We start from the raw sequence: 24,546 nt of genomic DNA, 5'->3' as shown, positions 1-24,546 counted from the left end.
CACCTGTCAGCCCACACCTGTCAGCCCACACCTGTCGGCCCCCACCTGTCGGCCCCCACCTGTCAGCCCACAATATAGCTTCCCACATTAAGCCCTGACTCTCACTACTTTTGAATTGAGGATTAAGTTTCCAACATAAAATGTTTAAGAATAGATATGAATGGTGATAGTCAAATGTGATTGTCATCATTTTTAACCCTTTCAGTATTTAGAACTAAATGTATGCCCCCTGCCCATTTCCATATCAAACTTGTAAGTACAATCATCTACCATGTACAACATTTACTTAAAAGTCCCAGCGAGTCCAGAAAGCCTTCAGTCATTGCCTGCTGACTGTGAAAATGTCACCTCACCTGACCTTCGGGGCCTTGCCCAGCATTCACAGCCCTTCCCCATTGTTATACAGCCACCCTCTCCTGGCTTCTGGCTGTGCATAAATATTGATCTCTAACCTTTCTCTCCGTGATTGGAAAGTTTCATAGTTATTTGAACTTTTTCCACTTCTAAAATGTCTTTTAGCTTTGTTCCTTCACAGTTTTGTGAGAGTCTCTTGTATTTTGGGGGGAACTTTATTCCACATCCCAACTCCCCTTTGAAAGATAACACCATCTTACAGCTTGCCACACTACCACATGCCCTTATGAATATGTGAATAGCATGTACCAGGCACCATGGCCTTGATTTGTCGATTTCTACCCAGAATCAGCCTACTTCTCAGCGTATAAATCTTGCTTGATGAGGAGGTCAACTATCCTGAGAACATCATCCTGGGAACCTCACCTAACCTTCATTAGGGCAAAGGCATTTGCCATTTATCGACAAGACTGGTTCATTTTGTCATTTGATTTCACACTAGTTCTTAAACCTGGGGTCTGAGAAATCGTGACAACAGTGGAAGTCCTGCGCAAGGGTTCATCATCCTGTGGGATGCAGTTTGCTACGTGGCACATTAAAATTAGCCATGTTTAACATCTTCTCTCCACAGAAAGTGGGCTGTGACAGAGAAATCGGCTCCAACAAGATTGAGGATAAGTGTGGGGTCTGTGGAGGGGACAATTCCCACTGTCGAACTGTGAAGGGGACATTTACCAGAACACCCAGGAAACTTGGTAAGACGATTGTTCTCTTGAATTGAGACCCTTCTCTGCAGTTTGTCATTTTGAGATGTCTTTTAGAATTTGGGGATTTGTTTTTCAATGTGTATCATAGAAATTAACAGATTTTAAAAAAAAATAGTGTAAATAAAAATAATTAAAATATAAGACTTTGAATTTATATTTCATAGCATTCCTGAGGAAAATAACTATTCAATAAATATAAGGGACACTATAGTAGTTTTAGTGCTTAGGGGAAACAAAATCTGTGTTCTATGTTATTTTGAATTTAATCTACTGTGAATGGGACTAAAGGTTAATTTTGAATATATGTGGCACATAATTTATCATCTGGAAACATAAAATGCTGTAAAGTTTAAATATAACTTAACATGTATCATTTTCACTTATTTTAATTTAAAATGGGCAATTTATCTTCTTGATATATTTATGGAGCTAGCCTTCATAAAACATAATCTTTAACAGTTTATTTTAAACAAAACAGAGATATATTGCATGGAAAATGCAAAGAAAAAATAAGAGATACAATCAAATAATCATCTGAGATATGGTTGCTCATATATATGATCTGTTGTGACCCTCACAACCATGAACCTGAAGTTTTATACACACCAATGTTCCCAAAGGTGGACTAGAAAGCTACCCTCATGCCATAGGTAATAGGTAAAAATATTTGTAGTTGCATAAATTATATAAGAATTTCCACAATATTTGCATTCAAATGTTTATACAGTGTAACAAATAGTCATCTATTTGATAAGGGTTTATTGGGAAAGAAAATGTTTCATGAAATTTGGCAGCTAAAGGTAAATATGACCTGATGTCATGAGGATTCCCTTAACTATCCTTTGACATTATCAACATAGTGTCTGATGGGATGAGGGAACACAAAGAAATTTGGTTTGGGGCTGGGAACTGCTTCACAGGTTGATAGCACTGGCTGCTCTTCCAGAGGAGCCGGGCTCCGTTCCCAGCACCCACGTGGTGGCTCATCTGTAACTCCAGTCTCAGGGGCTCCAATGCCCTCTTCTCACCTCTGCAGGTACCAGGCACACAGGTTATACACAGACATACATGGAGGCAAAACAGCCATACACATAAAGTAAATAAACAAATCATTTAAAAATTGTTTTACTTTAAGAAAATAAGTTATAGAGGAATGCATAAAAATAATATGTTAGCCTTCATCTAAATGGAGCAACCCTCGCTGTCCCTTTTATTCAAATCATATCCTGGCTACCTGTCTTTGGGAAATTTTAATATCAGGTTTACTCTGGGATGTGTTTTGGATGACAGAGCTAGGTAGCCATTTTTCAAATATGGTCTGTGATCCTTAATGTCTTTGCTATTCCTTCATGATGAATTGCCATGGGTTTTACTTTGAAATGTATTTGGAAACAAATAATGCCACTTCTGGCTGAATGTTTGCATTATTTTAACAGAGCAAACAGAACTGAAGTTCGAATATTACACTTTTGTTAGCATCAACTGTAATTTTCTCTGCATTCCAATGAGAGGGTGAAATATGCTTGCTTTAATGAAGTCACGTTAATTATTTGGGGGTGTGCAATACTTGGTTTTATTTTCAGGATGAATTAATGTAAGGAAGCCTCTTCTTTTACTGTGATAATTCTTTCCGCATCTTGTATAATATAAAGACACGATACTGTTTTTCAGACCACCTCAAAAAGTCATGCTCAGCAAGAATCAAGGTCAAAAGAACATGTGGCCTGTCCCCTGAGTCACTCAGAATCAAAGTGGTCAGAGATAACCTAGCCTCCATTTCTTTTCGTGAATGTTGCCAGAATCATGCAATAGACTAATTAACCTTTTCCAACAGGCAAACATTTAAGCAAGAGATGCCATAAGGAACTCACGTTTCTGGAAAATGAAATCTGCAAGTATCCGCCTTCAAATCACCCCCCATCACTCTGCATTTTTGCTCAGTCTTACTTTCATTGACTATTAACAGTTTATCAGCACTTGCTAACTACTGCAAACACATTTTGACTTGAACACTTTTAGAGTTTCAGAACATGTTTTATATCTTGCCCAATAGAATCTGTTATGGCTTATGGGGTAGTCAATGAAACAACAAGACTTTGATAAACATGAAACCTCCACTAATTAACGACATTCTATTTAAGGGAAGACGAGAGGCGCGTTCGTTTTACCCAAAGGAGCTCGTAATATTTCTCTTGCCGAAACAAGAGAAACTAAAAATGTACTGGGTAAGTTGCAGCACACTGCAGAAAGACGGGCATCCATAAATGACCGCAGACTGATGTGCACTCCGTAGCATCTTAAGCATGTTGCTTTTAGCCAATGCTCACTCAGGCAAACCGTACAGCTCCTGTTTTGGGTTGTACCTCAGGTTAAAGCACTGAAAACCCTGATCCTAGGTGACTATGACATTTACTTTGGACCCTAATAAATATTACATAAGAGTTGGTAAGTCTGATTATAGATGAATTTTAACTATACATATATAAATGACAAACCTTCTATCTGATTCTATCAGCAATGATATATTTCTATCTGAGTTTCTTTTTACACATGTCCTGGATTATATGAACTAGGTACTCAATAATATACTAAAGGTTAGATTTCACAAATTCCTATATTCATTTTTATTAGAGACAGCATCTTCCTAAAGAGATTTCAAACTTAAGATCATCCTGCCTCAGCTTCAGAAATGCTGGGTTATAGGCCGGTATCACCTCACCTGGATCTGATTCATTTATTTTTACTGAACATGAGATATAGCATCTCTGCCTCTCAATTTGTTCTGTTGTTGATTTATAGTTATGAACAGGACTATAAGTGATTTTAATATATAATTATATGACTTATGATAATATTAAGTTCCAATAGTCAATTTAAGGCTATTAATTTAATTTCCTAGTTTAGAAGATTGAGATAGAAACATTTGCAAAAGCAGTATACAATAAACACCTTGTGTTCAGTCTTCCTTTTATAAGTATTTCAAGTGGGTGTCTAAATCTTAAAACATCGCAATATATAGAAGCCTTTTATAAAAATATATAGGCAGAAGGAATATCTCCAGTTCGCCACCTAACAACTTCTATAAAAACTCAACACCACTTTCAAAGGTAGTTATAAAAACTAGACCCACACAGGGAGACTCAGGAAAGCAAAACCGTTTGCCTGAATTATAGTTGCAATTCATAGGTCAGCATAACCTATGAATTTTCCTCATGCAAGATGTCTCCAGGCTGTGGAGTTAGTTTCTGAGATGCTCCGTTCTATTTATGGATGCCCTCTTCTGCATGCAGGAGCAGGTTAAGGATGCAGTGCTGAACTAACCATAGTGTTGCTTTTGTTTTCTCTGCTTCCTCCACTATTCACCACACATGCTAAGGGTACCTTAAGATGTTTGATATACCCCCTGGGGCTAGACATGTGTTAATCCAAGAAGACGAGGCTTCTCCTCATGTTCTTGGTAAGTGTTTCTGCCTGCTGGCACTGCCTTTCTGTGCACTTCAACATTAAATGTCAAAGACACTACACATGGAGTATATGTATGTATATATCTAATATATATATATATATATGTATATGTGTATATGTATATATATATATGTATATATATATATATATATATATATATATATATATATAATCTGTGTGTGTCCTATTCATACATATACATGTGAGGATGAGCATTATATATAAAGTCATTAATTAAATATTATGTGGAGTTTAATGAGCTCTCTCAACTACATTTACTTTAAAACAAATGTTTAAAACTAAAATTTCAAATTCTTTTGGTAGAAAAAGGAATTGCTTCATAACTCCTGAGAAAACAACTTTACAAGTTTATATTCATTTATCATATTTTGCTCTGAATTAGAAGATGCTAAAAATACAATGTACCACATTAAAGGAAGTGAATAGAAAAATCATTGCTTTTTATGTTTAAGTTGACTGATGGATAGTTTATTGAAAATGGTAAATGGATAGATTTAAAGCTGCCCTGGGAAATTTTTGCTATTCCAATGTGAATTTTTCTGAGTATCTGGAAGTTATCAATTTTTTATTGGCGCAGAGAAAAATGAAAAGCAGATTCTCTTCTCTCATATGGGAGAGTAATATAGAATGCCCAATACTATCGCAGTTTGTTTTTAAATAGATTCAAAAGTGTAACCATGACTGTCATACTAAGGCCTGGGCACTCAGTTCACTAAGATATCTAAAAGTTAGCCACCAGCTCCAGGAGATTTTGTAGCAAATTGGTTTCCATTCTCAGGTTTTGGTGGTTCTATTTAAATTATATTTATTGTCAGATGGCCTAACAAACCAGTGTTTGCTCATAGTCCTTTTGCTAGTTTTTACAATCCTATTTTTCATCCTAGAATTCAGATTATTCTTGGAATAATTATCTTAAAAGCTTCAGAGAAATAAATATAAAACAAATGGTTTTAACTAAATATGTTTTCAGTGATGTTAGAAATGTGAAATATGTTCTCACTTACTGATAGACACTTTCAACCTGTAAATTTAACCTATTATTTTTCCCACTAGAAAAGTATTATATATTATAATAACAGTAGATCTGTAATATATTAAGATCTATTAATAATAAATATTTTTAGAAAAGGCTATCAGTTTCTGAGTGATCTGGTAATTTTACTATCATAAGAAAAATTATTGGCCTGGAAACCAGTTCAGCTCTTTAGGGTGGCTATCAATATGTATCAATATTTAAAGAGACAGTTTGTATTAACTAACAAAGTATCTGTTATATCCAGGGTGGCCCCACCTTCCAGGGAAACATATGCGATGAGTGAGTTAGAATCTGCTGATATCTTTGACAATGTTTCCAAATGGGAATATTTGCAAACATTATTATTTTATCCATTGACAATGTTTCCAAATGGGAAAATTTGCAAACATTTTTTTTTTCCATTTTATCCATTTGATCAGTAGGAATGCTTCTCAATGGTTTAAATGCCTAAAGAAGGGAATGGGGAAACAGTTCAAACTAACATTCATTTTGACTGCTTGATACTAATAAGGAAGAGGAGTCACTGGACTATGAGTATGAGTCATGAGCACTGCCATAAATATGTGCCCATCACTCCTTTCCTTTCATTTAGCCATTAAGAACCAAGCCACAGGTCACTACATCTTAAATGGCAAAGGAGAGGAAGCCAAGTCACGGACTTTCATAGATCTTGGTGTGGAGTGGGATTACAACATTGAAGAGGACATTGAAACCCTCCACACGGATGGCCCGCTACATGACCCCGTTATTGTTCTGGTATGTACCATGCACCATGTTACATGGTTGGGTTTTGTTTATAATTTCATAATTTAACTTACCTGAAAACACGCTTAGCTAAACTATCTGACTGGTTATTTCCTTGGTTCCTTTTGTAATTCTATTTCTTTCTCCCTGTTCTGTGTCAAACATTCTCATATATCTCATACAGTTTAACAAGTATGGCATTGTTCCTGAATGACAAGGTAAAGGCAACAAAAATAAAAAGTAGATTTTTTTTTCTCGTTTTTTTCGAAATAGGGTTTCTCTGTGTAGCTCTCTGGCTGTCCTGGAACTCACTCTGTAGATCAGGCTGGTCTCGAACTCAGAAATCCGCCTGCCTCTGCCTCCTAAGTGCTGGGATTAAAGGCATGTGCCACCACTGCCCGGCTGTTTATATTTTTATATTTAAGCTTGCCTAGCCTTCTTGATATATATTTTAATCCACTATTATTTGCCTCCTGTATGGGGAGCTTCCTCTGGAAGTTTTTGGGGTATAAGTGTATCATCAATGAGTTCTTTCAGAAGCTTTCAAATTATCCAAAGGCCATCTTCAACAAGTGTAGAATTAGGGTATTACCAATTCTGTAATTTGATTTAGAGATGTCTTTATATTTATATTTGCCTGTTGCACAAACATGTTATTTATAATATATAATGAATATCTAGAATCAAGAATTCTGTATCAGCTGTTTTTTGACCCATAGAAGCAGGAAATGTGGTCTGAGCAACGTACCAGAAAATACCAGAATTTCACCAGGAAAGCCAGTGGTGTGAAAAATCTGTTATTTAGACAACTGTCAGTGTTTTGGCAATATTAAAGATATACAATGTGAAGAAGTTGTTGCTTGCACACAGATTGTGTTAATTATTGGAGAAGTATTCATTAGGGAGTTGAGAGATTATCAGTGAGAAGATCTGGCCACCTGCTGTGGAAGCACACTTGAGCTCACTTCCTGGATGCTTGGAAGCGTGGTCACAGCCCTGTCTAAGAGGCACACTTAGCAGTCTCTGAGGAATCTGCTCTAAGAGCTCCTGTGGGAAGCGGTGGAAGCTTCCTTATAGCCATGGGTCCTGCGCAGATCCACCCGATGGGGGGGTGGGGGTGGGGCTGCTGACTGAACAGCCTACAAATGTAACATAATTGCACAAAGCAAGACCGAAGCAAATGAGCAGTAATGTTCCAACCTTGTGAAGAGCCAGTTAACCTTCCAGAACTTCTGAAGGTTTTGTTTCAGCTACAACCAAAACAATTAAAAGTGTAAAAGCTGTCCAAAGTGTCAGAAAGCTTTGGAGTTCTCAGGTCCCTGACTCCTCTGAAGACTTTACACATCTATGGGGTTCGTAAACAGGAAGGGTGTTTCCCGAGGTGGCAGAACCTTTGTCTCCTGGACTGAGTCTCATTTGTGTGAGAACTCTGAATGCATTGTGCCGGTTTTCTGCAGGTACTTTTTAAGGGTTTTACAGGGCTGGTTTTATTTAATGTGAGAAAGAATCAGTTTCTTTATGATTTTACATGCCATTGTGTTTTGCTTGTGTCCACACCCACTAGCCTCACTTGTTTTTTCCTATCGCTGGTCCCTTTCTGCTATAGTCTGCTCTCTGCGTTGACATTGCTGATAGATGTCTATTTGGAGCTTAGACATTTGATGTCTTTTCCCTATTGAGCACACTGCCTTGGTCCCTCTTTCTTCTAGAAATTTCACCCCTCGTCTTTCCCGTCTACTTCCGTGTCATTCATACATGTAATGATTTTCCTGTGTGTGAGAGATGAGAAACATGCATGCAATACTTGTCTTTTGAGGCTGGTTTACTTCCCTGAGCATGCTCACTTCTACATGTTTTTCTGAAAATGCTGTAAGTTCGTTCTTTATGGCTGGGTAAAACCCCAATTTCATATGTGCTACAGTTCCTTTCCCTGGTCATCTGTTAATGGGCATCTAGGTTAGTTTCATACTGCGGATAATGCTGCAGTAAATATGGATATACAGGTATCTCTGTGGTTATTAGCATCATCTCAGTATATATACACAAGGCTGGTAGACCTAGGTCATACGGTAGTTCAAATATATATATCTCCATAGTGGTGAACAGTGGTATACAAAGTACCTCTTTTCCCATATCTTCACCATATCTGTTATCTTTTTTATCTTGCTGATAGCCATTTTGACTTGTATGGGTGGGATCTTAATATATCCATTTCAGTCTCTCATGACTGATTCCAGCAGCTGTCTCCCATCCTGAGGCTACAGCAGTTTGTCCCAGGCTGCCCAGAATTGCCATTGTACCCCTGAGTGTCACCTGGGCCATTTCTACTCCATCAGTCTATCCTTAGGGGTTTGAGGTAGGGAGTGGGGGAACATTTCACTCGGTCATGTATTCCTGGTCCACCACATCTAATGGAGACCTCCTGTTCTCGCCTATTCTTTCTCCTTCCCCCTTCTCCCTCTCTTTCTCCTCTCATAATCCCTAACTGTAACCCTGCGTACCTCTATTTGCCCCAGTAATTGGCTATATCCACCTTTATTTAACCAATAGTTTTAAATTGAGGAGCAATTTATATAACATGAGGATGTACTCATGGGGCAACCAGACCTTAAAGGCCAGTGTTTAGCATTTGAATACTTACAGCACCAGAACAGTCCTCAATGAGGTGTTATGGCAGAATGTTTTGTACAACATAACATCAAATCATTTATTTTCTAAAGGTTATCATTCATTTAGGTTTATGAATCATTTATATTCTATTTTGTATAAACTAAGTTCTTTTTGTACATATATGTCAAATTTTACTTTCTGTAGATAAACAGAAGCATGTTCTATAGTGACTATGGATGGTCTAGCTGAAAGTAGGTTCACAGACCGTTGGGACATCGTGACTCTCATGAGGTTTGTCTATAGTGCTCACTCATACTTTCTGGCCCAGTCCTATGGCTGTTGAAAGGCCTCTGCTATCAAGCTGACCTTGTCCACGTAGCAGCTGGCTGGCCTTCTTCCCTCTCTGGAAGCTCTGGAAGCATCCATAATACCTGGTTAAGAATCCCCAGAGAGTGGGCAGAGAACCTGGGCCAGTGTAACCGAGGCAGAAGTCGAGAGCTTTTAAAACTCAGTCTTGGACATGTGAAAAACACTACAATGTTGGAAAGAAGGAAAAAGTATTGATTTATAAAGAGAGGGTGGGAGGCCAATGATTGTATAAGTGCAATTGCACAATTAGTGCACAATAGACAAGAAAATCTTAAATTGGGGAAATATATACCTAAAATGGTCTCTTCCTCATCCAATTAACTAATAGAAAGAAAGTTATTTGCAGTGATGAATGGAGTATTTAAAAGTTTAAGGGCACAGAAACCTTTAAAGTTCTGAGAAAAGTCTGAATTCTCCATAAGGGTGCAACTATTCATTGATCAATGCTGTTTGTGTTTATACAGAAGCACAGGATGACATTGTCTTGAGGGAATATCCTAAAATAATAAGAAGTTAGTTTGGCTTTTCTCTTGTTCTAGAGAGTCATGAATGGTGTTGTTGTTGGTGTTTTCTGTATCTTTTTTCAATTTTTTTTTTCTGGAAAGAACATGGTCATTATAGTAAAGCAGTGTATTATAAAGAGCTTTAAAACACACTGACGAGGTAGTATGATTTTAGGCGACTTATATAGAAAAGAACAGTTATTTTGATAATATAAATTTTTACTCTTCAGCATGTATTTTATATCATTATATCCCGTTTTATATGTTTATATTTTCCTTATATTTTAATAGTGCACTCAACCACACAAGTTCATGGGGAACAAGAGTGTTCTAAGAACTATCTTAAACGTTTTCCAGCTTTGAAAGTGTCAATATTCTGAGATGCGTAAGGTCACAGACGTGAAGCCTCCAGTTGTTTATATATTGATTATATATCTTACATATGTATTAGATCATACCTCAGGAGAATGACACGCGCTCTAGCCTGACGTATAAGTACATCATCCATGAAGACTCGGTGCCGACGATCAACAGCAACAACGTCATCCAGGAGGAGCTGGATACCTTCGAGTGGGCGCTGAAGAGCTGGTCTCAGTGCTCCGAACCCTGTGGCGGAGGTAACAGCTGCATTCATTTTTCAAAGCAGTTTATCACTCTATATTGCTACTTCACAATTGCAATTTTGCTACCATTATGGATCATAATATAAACATCTGTGTTTCCTGAGCTCTTAGCCCCTGTGAAAGGGTCTTTTGACCCAGGCCCACAAAGGGGTCATGACCACATGTTGAAAACCACTTACTTAAACCAATGGAGGACCTAACATCCCCATACTCTTTTCTCTAAAGTTCACATCTTGTGTTCAATAGAGCAGTAATGTTTTAAAAGTAATTAATTAATTCTATAGTTCTTTTTGCTGTTGTTGTTGTTTTCGAGACAGGGTTTCTCTGTATAGCTCTGGCTGTCCTGTAACTCACTCTGTAGAATAGGCTGGCCTCAAACTCAGAAATCTGCCTGCCTCCCAAGTGCTGGGATTAAAGGCGTGCGCCACCACTGCCCAACTCTATAGTTCTTAATGTGACCCCATCAACCTTCCAATAATGAAGACCAAGTCTCCATTAGATTTATTTACTCAGCTTTAGCACAATTACTGGGCAAATTATTCCTAATTTATTTTTACACACTAGACTGGCTAATTCCCAGCTGAGCTCCCCAAGTACTTGCTGTTTGAATCTCTCCTGGGTTGCCTTTTGGTCCATCAGCCTGTGTTCAGGATGGACTTCTGGCCAGATGCCCGTGGTCCATCTCTTTTCACGGCAGCCTCCTCCTCTCCAGTCTTCCTTCTCCTCCTCCTTCCTAGAGGTCCCTACTTGCATCTCCCAGCCTGGTAATCAAAACCCTGCCTACCTATATTCTCCCCAGTCATTGGCTATCACTTCTTTTATTTAACTGTCAGAGAAGACCGGCGACCAACATTTAACATCATCCTTCGGTATACTTGAGAATGCACTCAATGGGACTGTAAGCAGACTTTGGGGGCCATAGCAGCACCAGGCCAACCCCAGCACAGTAGCACCTTAATCACTTTCCCATAATATTAAACCTCTTCCAATCCAGTTTACCGAGGCTGCTACTTCTCCGTCTTGCTGTCTATGTGCATGCACATCTTTTCTGTTTGTGCTAGCAAGAGCGCAGTTAATTACATCCATCTGTATACCTAATTACGCTGTGTTGTAGATGCTACGGCTATACCGAATGCTTTTTCTATCTGTGTGTCCATACTCAACAGTGGCTCTATGATGTCAGTACTATTTTTAATCTTCATTATACTGATGGTGAAATTTAAACACAGGACGGTAAGTGGTTCTTCCAAAAACATAGGATTCAGACCAGCTTAGCTGAGTACCACGTTGCCTTGCTGTACTGAATTTCTTCTCTCATTTCTCCAGATGAGATGGACCTCATTTTTAACAATCTGTTTGTCTGGTTCTGCACAACAAGTATTCTAGTATTAAACAGGCCACTACAGAATTCTCCCCAACAAGCAGAATAGTTACAGTAATCACTATCTAATTAAATTCTGAATAATAAACAGAAAAAAAATATTCATAGTAGAGAATTCTGGGTAAACCAAATTTAATTAATGTTCAGACTGTTTCTACAGTGTTTCTGGAAGGGGCTTTTAAGAATGGCACTTCATTCCCCTTTGCAACATAGATACTGATTTAATTTGGATCCTCACTTTTTCATATGTTCCACATAGACATGGTCCCCAGGGTTATCAGTGACATTTTAATATGCATGGCATCTGTGTCTGCCTCACGGGGCTTCCTTCACTATTTTGAAAGAGAATAATATTGTGATTCCTCCTCTACTGATTTTCTTCTCTCTTTACATGATAATGTTTTTAACTTAATGGGTGACTAGAATTATATTGGTTCTTGCAATTAAAATCCTTCAGTCGTCTGACGTGTGGCCCTGAAAACCCACAGCCATTCGGGTAGTGTTCCTGTAGAGAGTTAATAAGCTGAATCTTAATGACATTAGGGGTCATTAAGCAAAGCATCTTGCAATGGCCTTGTACAAAAGAACTGACTTATACATTTCAAGAATAGTAAATGCCATAAAGATGGAGTTTGGGAAATTATTCCTGTTGGTGGAAGCCAAGGAGACTTGGATGTTAGATGAGCCACAGGGTCCCTGACGGGGAAAGCCTTGCTGGGAGGAACTTTACAAGGACAAGGACAGTGGCAGGTTTTGAATATTGTCTGCATAATATCTTCTAAGAATAGTTTTGTAGTAGTGTGAAATGTTTAGGAGTGAAGGATCCAGAGGTCTGCAACCTGGAAAACATGCACGGATAGCAATCTATAATTTGGACAGTAAATGAGATGATTCATCTAAATTCCTATAGATACTCAGCTTCCTTACAACTTTTATAGGTGCTATGAAGTTTTCAATTCCTAAAGGAGTTTTGGTGTCTGTGGGTTTGTTTTACAAATATCAAAGTAATGACCTCCAGGTCCAAATGCTTGCCCGAGGCTCATGACTTTGTCGATCTGATGCTTTCTTACTTCCTGTCTCTTCACACACGACATGTTCTCCACCCACCAGAAGTACCTAGCCCGTCACAAATTCTTTCCTGTGTGTGGCACTGGTGCCATGTTATCTCCTCAATGCACAACAGTTTGAGCTCCACTGTTCTGCTGAAGGAGGGGTTGGTCTGTAAGGCTTCCCTGCCCCTTCCCATCAGCTAAGATCGTGGCCTGTCCTGTGTATTCCTTTCCACCCCTGCAGAGCTCTGTAAAGGTCCTACTACTCACCTTTGGTCACCACAGTGTTTACCCAATCTACTCCCACATGGCATGTGAACACATTCTATCTCATTCACCGGCAATTTCACGGGTACCTCGTAACAAGTTTTAGTATTTACTAAACATAAGTTCTGAGAAAGTGGGCCAATTAATTTTAAACTCATTTCTGTTCACTTCTAAATGGTAACACCTATTATGGTACCTGGCACATTATATGTATGCAGATGTTTATTAAAGGAATGCGTTCGTGAATATTCAAATGTTTGCCATTAGTAAGTGCCTAAACAAAGCTTACTTTCTGATCTAGGATTCCAGTATACGAAATATGGATGCCGAAGGAAAAGCGACAGTAAAATGGTTCACCGCAGCTTCTGTGAGGTCAATAAAAAGCCCAAACCCATCAGACGCATGTGCAACATTCAGGAGTGCACACACCCGCTGTAAGCACTGAGTCACGTGGCCCTGCTGCCATGGTGGGCACGGGGATGCTGTTAACATTCTGTTTAATTCAAAGCTTCTGCATTTAAGTAGTCAATCTTATCGCAAGGGCAAGGGGTATATAAAGCTATGGTCCCTGCTCTTCCCCACATTCCTACTCCTGAAATACAAATATATATTTTAGCTGCTTTGTTTATTTTGATATTTGATTATTACCCATTTCATCAAATGTTGCCATCTATTTGTTGACTCTTGGGGGAAGTGACAGGTTACATAATCAATGTTGAGTTTCTTCCAAAGATGGAGCATTCCTTGACACTCTCTATTGACCACATTTAACCTTTTCCTTCTTGGTTTTTAACACAATATGGGGCTGGTGAGATGGCTCAGCAGTCAAGAGCATGGGCTGCTCTTCCAGAGGTCCTAAGTTCAATTCCCAGCACCCACATGGTGGCTCGGGACCATCTATAAGGGTATCTGTGGTATGAAGGTGTATATGCACAATAGCCCTCATACACTAAATTTTTTAGAAAGCCTTTTGAAAAAAACAACACAGACTTATTTTACTGGCAGTGGTATCTGGGGTGAGTGTCACGTGTGTCTCAACAGGTAAGTCATAGTGTTAGAGCAGATTATAGCTCCTTTTTTTTTGTAAAACTGTTTGTCTTGAAGTCCAATCACTTCTAAATATTAGACACTCAGGTATCCTATTAGTTTCAGAGTTCTGCCTCAGCCTGGCTTTCACACACCTTTCTCCCTGGCTGTCCTGAGTCAATTACATCTTATTCTTGGCTCATTCTTCCATTGCAAGAGGCACCAGTCTCTTCAGGGAGACAAAGTATAACAAGGAAAAGGGACATATAGAAGATTTAACTGTAGATATGTAGCAAAAGCATCTAAGAGGTTGAAGTACAATTATGATGCAATTATTCTGCTCTCACTTTTGAGTTCTGGGAGACACACACGTGGGTAGATATTTCTGTTTTCCATCAGAATCTTAAAGTACCTGTCCCTTTCTTGGCTAAACTCCTGAGTTATTGAAAATTAGTGATCATTTTGATTCAAAATTCTATAGGGCATATTTTTCTTATCTAAGTTCTTAAAACCTTGTCATTAGAAGGCAACTTCCCAGTGATGAAATGGACCCGCACGTGCATCTTTCCTAGTATACCGTGTACTTGTAGACTTAATTTAATGGCAAGTAATTACGCTCATGGTGCACAAATATATTTTGATGGTGTTCAAATGGAGGTGATTACACCCAGGCACTTGGCTCTTCTATGTGGCATGCCCTCGTGAATGTCTTCACGGTTTTGAAGCGCATACTGCACAGTAGTTAGCTACATGGATTATGCTTCTTGGGAGAGCAACCAGCCAGTGTCTCTGAAGGCGGCCCTTTGTCATCTCCACATTCTCTTCTGTCCACGGCCACCCTTGCTCCCCACTTCGGCGAGGTCTGATCTCTTTTTGTAGGCCATGCATCTCTTAAGTTTCTCTTTCAGGGTTTTCCCTCTCCCTCTGGTTCGTCAGTGTGCACAGACACGGGGGATGCAGGTTATCTGTCCCTTCTATGACTACGAAGTCCTAACATGCCTTAGTATGCTTTGCTTTTCGTAATTTGAGACTGGCCTAGTCTGTCAAAACGAAATATGGTATTTAGAATAAGGAATTGTGCTCATCTGTGAAGGCCTCAATTGGGATGCCAATTAAATAGACATGTCTTATGAGAGAACTGTAATCACAGCTGACTTAGCATTAACCCCCTCTCAGTGACGTTAGAATTTGGAAATGTTCCATGGGAGGTAGCTTTGAACATTAGTCTCGGGAAACATTTTTATTAGGTGGATTTAAGGAGGTATTTTCTATCCAGGCCTGCACGTATTACCTTTCTCTCAGGGTCACTGAGGTCCAATAATAGTGGAAGCTAGATTATTGAAATGGTAAGGTGAGCTTAATATTTCACAGATACGAGTGTAATAGCCAAGTCCCTCTGATGTTCAAAAGCAAAGCACTGGGACCATTGTCAGAAAGTTGTTCCCCGATAAGGTACACTCATTTGGAAGATGGGAAGTGCCTAGGTGTCACACTGTGGGAATGCTCACTGTCTGCTTCACTGCTCCCACAGCTGGGCAGCGGATGAATGGGAGCACTGTAGCAGAAGCTGCGGCAGCTCTGGGAACCAGCTGCGCACAGTGCGCTGCCTCCAGCCACTCCAGGATGGCACCAACCGCTCAGTGCACAGCAAGTACTGCCTGGGAGAACGTCCTGAGAGCCGCCGGCCCTGTAACAGAATGCCATGTCCAGCCCAGTGGAAAACAGGGCCCTGGAATGAGGTGAGGTGTTTGTTAGTGTGCCATGAGTGTGTGAAGGGGTTAGGAAAAATTAATACTTTCAGACAGTGTTTGTGGTTATTAATAGGTAGTAGGGATAAACCGTGATTAGGTGTTGGGTGAGATGGAGGCATCTGAAAGGTCCCTGAACCTTCTGAGATCATAGTGACTTCCTCTTACCTACGTCCCAGTCCACCACAGAATGCAAGACCCTAGATGTCAGTAACCCCACGTACCCACACCCCTCTCACTCTATCTTCATTCTAGCTGGTAAAGTAAACTTTCTATGTTCCAAATCACACTTGTTCAAGCCTGCTCCGTCATGTGACTTGTTCTTCCCTGTCTCCAGTCTCACCATATCTTCCCCCTCCACCAAGGCTCACCAGCATAGTCCAAACTCCTTACTCATTACCTTGTGATCTCTTCTACCAAGGTTTCCTCTGCCTTTAAAGGACAGGGACCAGAGTAATTCTATAGACTCCTACTCCTGACAGAACTTTATGAAGCCTGTCTTAGTCTGAGCTTGCCCTTGGTCCAATGACAGTATGCCTTGCTTCCTCAGTACATAGCCACAGCCTGGGGTCAAATGGAGTTTGGTAACAGGCTGGATCATTGTTTCATTGTCTATAATACCACCTGTTCTTGATACTTCTATGGACTCAAAATAAGAGGGTTTATAGTAAGACGGAACATCAAAAGGCAGGTACAGAAGAGAGGGCCAGTCGCCCACAGGGGATAATATGGAGACATGCCCATTCCCTGTAGAGACCTGGAACTGAGATTCTCCCAGTCCAGCCTATCTCAACAGTACAGAAGATTCTCAGCTTAGTTTGGAAGTTCTTGTCAGTAAATTCTACTCTGTCAGAAAAAAATAAAGGAGTTGGGGGCTGCCTACCAGGACCTGGCAAAGACACCAACGTATGAGTCCATGGTTAGTTGGCCTCGGAATCCCTGTACGACATCTCTTCCAGAGAGAGAGAACTCCAGAGTTAGCAAGTGATTTGTGACGTGTGCATTGTGGGGGTAGAGATCCTGGGAGCACGCATGTGCCTCAGTTCCATAGGATCAACATCTGTAATTGCAGCCTTTGTCTCTGTAGTGTTCAGTGACCTGCGGTGAGGGGACAGAGGTGAGACAGGTTCTCTGTAGGACTGGAGACCACTGTGATGGAGAAAAGCCCGAGTCTGTCAGACCCTGCCAGTTGCCTCCCTGTAATGGTAAGAGCATCGCTACTTGTTCTTAACATTTTCATGTTGTTGAACCTCAGTGAGCAGAAATTCCTTTCAGCATAAGGTCTGGAATTTGCATCTGCTTACCAAGAAATAGTCAAACGAAGACAACTTTGGAAATAATAGTCTGAGAAGGCTATTTGACATAGGACCAGCATCACTGAGTTACCAAAACCAGTACACTGGGGATACTGGGTGGAGCAGTGTCAAGAATGTGTAGCTTCTTTCCATGTGGGTTTCTGTGGGGACTACTTTTTGTTTCTCTATGATTTACCTTTATAATCTTGCAGAATTATAGTTAGATTATTATGGCAGGCTTTGAGATGTTTTATTAAAATTATTTGGGCATACAGAAATTAAATGTGACTCAACCTTAAGATCCTTTTTATTAACTGCCCATACATACAAAGTGTAATTCCAAAATAGACACCTTGTACGTGGGCTGACTTCTAATTTCAAAACAGATACCTTGTACATATGCCAAAATCAAGCAGCTGCCTGAGTGAGACAACTTGTATTTTGAAAGTAGAATGTTTGTTTGTTTATAATCTGAACTGGGGAGCTGACTCAGCGGCTAATGTGCTTGCTGCAGGAGTGTGCAAACCTGAGTTCAGGCCCTGGGCACTCCTGATGGCGACACATATCTGTACTCACAGCTCAGGAGAGGTAGAGACCGTGTTCCACAGGATAAGGCAGATCGCAATTAGGAAAGACACCTGACATCAGCTCATCTCCCTACCACTGCACCTCTCTTCTAACACTCATTGGTGTGCGCTCTGGTGAAACTCAAGACTAAAAGGATTTTTTTTCTCTGCATTTCGACCTATAAGTAATATTAAACCCTGATATCCTCCCCCACCCACACACACACCCCTTTGTAAGAAACTTGGCAACTTCTTCAAATAACTTTGTATTTTGGACATTTTAGGCTTCCAGTCTTTAAGTATTGTAAACAACTATACTTAAAATGGCAAAACCTCCAGAGCATGTTTGGAAGGTTCTAGCAGGGGAACACATGACCAAAGATCACTCCTCCTCTGTTTGGGGAAGGGTCATCGTCTTTGACCAAGAGTGCAGCTATGGGAAGGGGTCACATGGAGTGGTGAGGAAGGAAGGGAGACACCTGCCTAGCCAGCCAGATCAGCCACATTAACCTTGGTGACCAGTGGGGTGACATGTCACAGCCAGCTCACATCCTTTCTCTTGGGCTTTTATCCTTCAACATAAGTTGTCTTGTCCAACTTATGTGATAGATTTTGTTTCATATTACTATACTTTATTTTGTTACACATATTTTTAAATGGATGAATAAGTGAAAGGATGAATGAGTTAGCCACTAGTGAAGTAGAACCCAATGAACTCTACTCAAATTGTCCCGGTGGTGGCTGTAGCACTTGATACCCAGTCCAGTGTCACACACACACACACACACACACACACACACACACACACACAGACACACAACCCTACTGAAACCTAGATTCCATTTTGGCTGTCCTGGACCCAGACCCACAGCCCTCCTGGGCAATGATCCCTGACTCTTAGATGATGGCTGAGCTCTCTCCTCTGTACCTCTCTTCTTCCTCCCAGGCATGGCTATGTCCTTCCTCCCCCCTTGCTCCCCTGCCCAGGGAAACCCAAAAGTCCCACCTCTGTCTTTTGGCCCAGCACTGGCCACCAGCAACTTTATTTACCAATCAAAACCAACTTGGGGTAGGAACCCTCAGCATCTTACCTGTGGATTCTATTGCAATTTGGGGAACTTCATTAACATAATACAAGCATTAGACCAAGCCACAACACAGTAGGGTAAAGGTTAACAGTTGAATTACCTGTCACTTACACGTGCTGAAAAAGGGAAAATTAATGAACTACTCACTCAAGGATAGGTCTCATGTTTAGGAGTAGTTGGCCAACACGTAATGGACTCCACACTTGTTTTATTGTGGTGGTAGCAGTGGTGTGTGTGTTGTGTGCCTTTATTTGGTTACACTTGGTGGATTCTTTGCTTTAGTTTGTTTGTAGGGCGTTTAATTTATTTTCTTGTTTTGGGTTTTTTTGTTGTTGTTGTATTGGGTTTTGTTTCTATCTTTTCTTTTGAGAAAGAACTTAAAGTTGCAATGGGGGTGAGATTCTAGAAGGACTTGGGGAAGGGGAATATTATGACTAAAATATATTTAAATTTAAAAGCTGTTTTAAATAATAAAAAAGTAGAAAGAGAATAAGATGAAAAATAATAAATAAAAGTGAAATGTTTCTAAGTTTCACCATTAGTTAATATTTGCCATAGATGCTTGTAGTCCTAATTTGCTAATACTTTATTTTTATTAATTTTCAAATATTTTCTGTAAGTATTAATATGACTGCATCTTATTTTTCTCATACAATAATTAGAGTAATTAATTTTAAAATAAAACTAACTTTTTAAATGAAAACAAGGAGAAAGAAATAGTAACATCCAACATGGCCACCAGGGGGAGACATAGGACTTCTTTATTTAGCTGTTTCCTTTGGAAAGTGACTTTCAATATAGAAACTCAAACAAAACCCCACAAAACAAAACAATACATACCAAATTCGATGCTTTTAAACTTCCTGTTTCTGTATGAATTTGCCTATATGTAGTTATTACTGTCTTTGCTGAACACTTTCTAGGTAAACTGTTGATTTTAGTAACTCGAATATATGTGTCTGGCTTCCTGTCTACACAGAACCACTTGTTCCCTTTTGGTGGTAGTGGGTGAGACACTGTAAAATCAATGTGCTGAGGAGACAGCATCACTGTGTTAGTGTGCTCATGTTTGTCTCCTGGCTTTACTGCCCTGAGCTCTAAGTCTGAAGCCAATTTTGGGAGTTCTGACATCATAAATTTCCATGCTTTTTCAGCCAAACAGTTAGGGTAGCCCTCAGTTGCAAACTCCAGATTTAATTGTACTTTTTGAGGTCTGTCTGACACCAAGCTCCTTCCCCGAGGTTTTTATGACATAGGGGCGGTGTGAGAAGGCTATAAAATTTCCATTACTTTAGTGATTGGTTGTGTTATATGATTATATTAGGTGATAATACTCATTGTCTTTAAGGCCTGCTCATCTATACCTACAAAATTATCATGAAGCTTGCCCTCAGTGTCTTCTGCTCATCCACACAGAAGCGTATTCTTGACCTAATGAGACTTGGGCTCTCGGTCACTTTGCAGTGGCCAGGTGCTCATATAGACAAGAGTTCCATCTCAGCCCCTCTCTAATGCACAGAGGATGTTCTGGACCCATCCTCCCATCAGTTGCAGGCAAAACGATGTCTGTGAGAAAGACGCCCTCAGCAGAGATTACAGCCTGAGCCATAGTGACGGCAGTTTGTTAGTTTTAGATAGACAGACAGGAGATATAGTTCACAAGTAAAGAACTGTATTTCGAGGTTAAAAAACTCACAAATCCTCCACCAATAACACCACCTAGCTTATAACGTTAGCAAGCATAAAGTGTTCAGAGTCCATATAATGCAGTAGGCCTATACATGTCAAGATAGCATGACTGTCAGCTTGGGATGTGGACATGGAATGACACGAGAAACAAGAGAGTAGCCTGCTGTCAACATCACCAACTGACCCTCTTAAAAAAGACCTCTCAAAAGTTCTTTGGCATTATGGAGCAGAGTTGCTGCCTTGAAGTGAGTTCTTACATGAGGAGGCCTATTGGTGCCAAAATTCTTCACTTTTTAAATGATACAGGGCCACATCTCCCAGGTCACATAAAATACTGTCGGTTTCATAAAATTAAATATAAAACCTGTAAGTTACTTAGAACAGAGTTGACATATTTTACAGAGCTGTTTTTTTTTCTAATAAGAGCTTGAGAATGTCCAGTAGTAAACATGACTAATAAGAGCCTGAGGATGTCTCATAATAAACATGACACTTGTTTTCAAACGGACAATTCTATTTTAATCAAAGTGGTCATTATTTCCTTTGCTAAATGTTATAATGATTTAATTAGTTATAGAAGCAGTGTTTAATATTCATTTTAGTTGTGAATTAAAAATCATAGTAGAGGCAAATTATTAGAAAGGCAAACTTCCATATTACACAAAAATGATGCTTCTCTCCATCTTCAGAATGAACGCAATGCAGTTTTTCTCCTTCTACCATCAGATACACATCTCAGTGTTGTCTCAAAGACAGCATTCCCCCTCAGGGACCTGACAGCTTCTGATGGAGATAATGACACAGTGACCATGACAAGTGTGTGGTAGACACAGAGCTGCTTGGTTTGTGTTGGGACATACTTATAATCTCAGCATTATAGTGGCTAACCTGGGTAATGCAGTGAAGTCCTGACTTAAAAAGTTAAACTTTGGGCTGGCGAGATGGCTCAGCAGGTAAGAGCACTGACTGCTCTTCCAAAGGTCCTGAGTTCAAATCCCAACGACCACATGGTGGCTCACAACCACCCATGATAAGATCTAGCGCTCTCTTCTGGTGTGTCCAAAGATGGCTACAGTATACTTATGTATTATAATAAATAAATCTTTAAAAAAATTAAACATCAAAACAAAAGCCATCTCTGATCGTATATCCATCCTGTAGTTTATATTGTTATAATTTTGGTTTCTTTATCCTTTTATGTTTATGCTTTTTTTTTTTTTTCTGTTTTTGCAGATGAGCCATGTTTGGGTGACAAGTCCATCTTCTGTCAAATGGAGGTGCTAGCAAGATACTGCTCCATACCAGGGTATAGCAAGTTATGCTGCGAATCATGTAGCAAGCGCAGTGGTACCCTGCCGCCGCCATACCTTCAAGAAGCTGCTGAAATCCACAGTGATGCTATCTTTGGTCCTAGGGACCTCTCGAGGTCCCTAGTCATGCCTACACCCTTCCTCCCTTCCTCCTCAGGGACCCGTGCTGAGAAGAAATCCTTGAGTAGCATCTCTTCCATGGCAAACCCCAATGCGGATGCTGACTTCCGCAGGAAGAAAGCACAACAGGCGGGAAGAAAGACTCTGGTGTCGGTGCCATCCTCCTCATCCATAAAGACCGATCACCTTCAGCCTGCCTCCCCTGTGGCTGCTGCCCCCTCCCCTGCTATCAGCGATTCAATAGGTGCTTCTCCCCAGACAAGAACCCCAAAGAAAGATGATGCAAAGAGTGTTAGCAGGAGACATCCGACCAGGTCAACTGCCTCAGAGAGATGAGAAAGCAGACCAGTGGAGCTAGAGGTCAAAGGGAAACCTGGACCGCCTCCCTCCCTGCATGGTGCATACAGCTTGTTAAAAAGCGGTACTCTCCACGAAAGGTTTACTCGCATCCTCTGTACATGGAAGGACCGGAAGTGCTGGTTCACTTTTTAGTTGCTTCCATCTTCCTCCTGTTCCACATCGACTTGTTTACCAGAATCCATTAGAAGAAAGCGCCAAAGACTGTTTTTCAGAAGGAAAGAGCCCAGCTGCAGTGGCCCCTGCCTTAGAATCCCAGCAGTTGTGAAACTAAGGCAAGAGGGTGGCCGCCCGCCCGCCCGTTCAGGGACAGCCAGGAACAACTCTCCCCAAAAGAAAAGAACCAGAAAGGGTTGCTCTCTAAGGAAGAGAAGAGCCTAGAGCCGATTGTGCATATCAGCTGATCTGTACGTTTGTTCGTTTTAAAGTTACAGTTAAGATAACCCGAACAAATGCCAGTGGTTTACGCTTCAAGAAATTTTGGAAATAATTCTTAGACTTGTATTCCTATTTATCTATATTAGAAATACTGTATGAGCAAATTTGCAACTGTCGTGTAAATTCTGTACATTGCAGAAATCAGTATTATTTTAAAAGATGTTCTCAAATGATTGTTTACTATCTTACATTTCTGGATGTTCTAGGGTGCCTGTCATTGAGTATTATTGCCTTATGTGGCTTTCCATGAGTTGATTTCGAAGCAGACTAGGATGAAGAAGTTGGGATTACATCTGCTGACAATATAAAGAGGGCTTGCCGTTTGTCATCTGTTGACACTGCAGATGTGCAGGTGACTCATTTAATCTTCTGCCCTCCTTTCTTGCAACAAAGGGAACTGGAACGGTGTCTCCACGTGTTTGTGCACACAGGCTGCAGTGGCTAAACTTGTACAGGACAAAGCCCAACCTTCTCGCCATCACATCAGAGGGCATCGTGGCGATGCGCAACATCCCAGTGCTGCCCAGTCCGCGTGCTGTCAGCTGTACTTGACATACCGTGATCACCACAGATGGGCTGTGTGTGTTCTCTCAGAGCTGAGAAAAGTGTCATCAGGCTAGAACTGACACTTGAGTACGTGAGAGCAAGTTCAAGGAAGAGTCTTCGTCATGGTTGAGATATTTATTTTCTGCATGGTTCATATCTAAATGTTCCCAGTCACAATGCATCGGACTGCAGTGCCGGGCTGGTAGCTCTGTTAGTGACCAACATGTTCACACGAAGCCAGAAATGCTCCCCCCGGGGGTGGATGTATAGTTACTTGTATATAGGACACAGATCTGAAGATATTTATTTTAAGAGTTGATTTTTTTTCTTGATAGTCTTTTTATGTCTTTAATATTGACACTAATATCAATGACATTTTAGTAAACTAGAGAGACAATAATTAGAGATGTGTGCTATGTTCTGTGAAGAAAGGACAAATTTAAACGAAGCACACAGCCAACTCAAAGAACTAAAATTGAACAGGTTCTTACTTTAAAAAAAGTACAAATTTGGCAGTACTTGATTGGATCCAGGACCTCCCACATGCTAAGCCAGCACTCCGTTGCTGAGCTGAATCTCTGTCCCCTTTTATATTTTCATACAGGACCTCCCTAAGTTACTTAGGCAGGCCTTGAACTTGTGATCCACTTGCCACAACCTCCCAAGAAGCTGGGATTACAGGCCAAGCTTGTGTTAAATATTTACATTTTTTAAAGTAGTTGATACAGAGTTAATGACTTGATCCCTTTCAAGGATGCATAAAATAGTCAGGAATTCAGCTAGCTGTTTAATAAATGATAAATTAGAAACATTGCTAAAGCCGGGTGAGGTGGTGCACACCTGTCATCCCAGCATTCAGAAGCTGAGGCAGGAGGATTACTGTGAGTGTGCAGCCAGCCTGGGCCATGTCGCAAGACTCTGCTTCAAACAAAACATACATATTTTTGAGTATGCAATGAGTACTTCCTGAGTTGCATTTAAAGACACAAGTGTTGTGAGCATGCTTCTAAACATGTCTAGAAATCCATTATGCAGGCTAAAGTAAAGATGCATCTTCCTCTCAAAGCCCAGACTGGGGAGGCCTTTGACCATAACCATTATACATCGACAGCCTAAGCTATGACTCAATACCTCGAAACAATTGCTGCTACTTCACGCAAGGATTTTAAATGTC

The 24,546-nt window shown here is 40.3% G+C and overlaps 1 protein-coding gene across 3 annotated transcripts in view; it reads left to right on the top strand.

Moving 5' to 3' along the window:
- Adamts3 (ADAM metallopeptidase with thrombospondin type 1 motif 3) overlaps nt 1-24,181 on the top strand; it is a 200,467-nt gene extending 176,286 nt beyond the window's left edge. The window contains exons 15-22 of one of the 3 annotated variants that reach the window (XM_021210585.2): nt 986-1,109; nt 4,498-4,578; nt 6,236-6,399; nt 10,321-10,486; nt 13,491-13,623; nt 15,747-15,954; nt 17,051-17,168; nt 21,835-24,181. In XM_021210585.2, the coding sequence (XP_021066244.1) occupies nt 986-1,109; nt 4,498-4,578; nt 6,236-6,399; nt 10,321-10,486; nt 13,491-13,623; nt 15,747-15,954; nt 17,051-17,168; nt 21,835-22,367 (1,527 nt within the window). In that variant the 3' untranslated portion in view covers nt 22,368-24,181. Of the gene's footprint in view, nt 1-985; nt 1,110-3,262; nt 3,347-4,497; nt 4,579-6,235; nt 6,400-10,320; nt 10,487-13,490; nt 13,624-15,746; nt 15,955-17,050; nt 17,169-21,834 lie in introns of all 3 variants that reach the window. The other 2 variants (XM_021210586.2, XM_029545373.1) reach the window with 2 other exon arrangements.
- The last annotated feature ends 365 nt before the right edge of the window (nt 24,182-24,546 follow it).

This window comes from Mus pahari, chromosome 13, assembly GCF_900095145.1.
Source record: "Mus pahari chromosome 13, PAHARI_EIJ_v1.1, whole genome shotgun sequence".
Classification (NCBI taxonomy): Eukaryota; Metazoa; Chordata; class Mammalia; order Rodentia; family Muridae; genus Mus; species Mus pahari.
The sequence above is the reverse complement of the archived record's forward strand: the minus strand, read 5'-3'. Positions and strand labels throughout refer to the sequence as shown.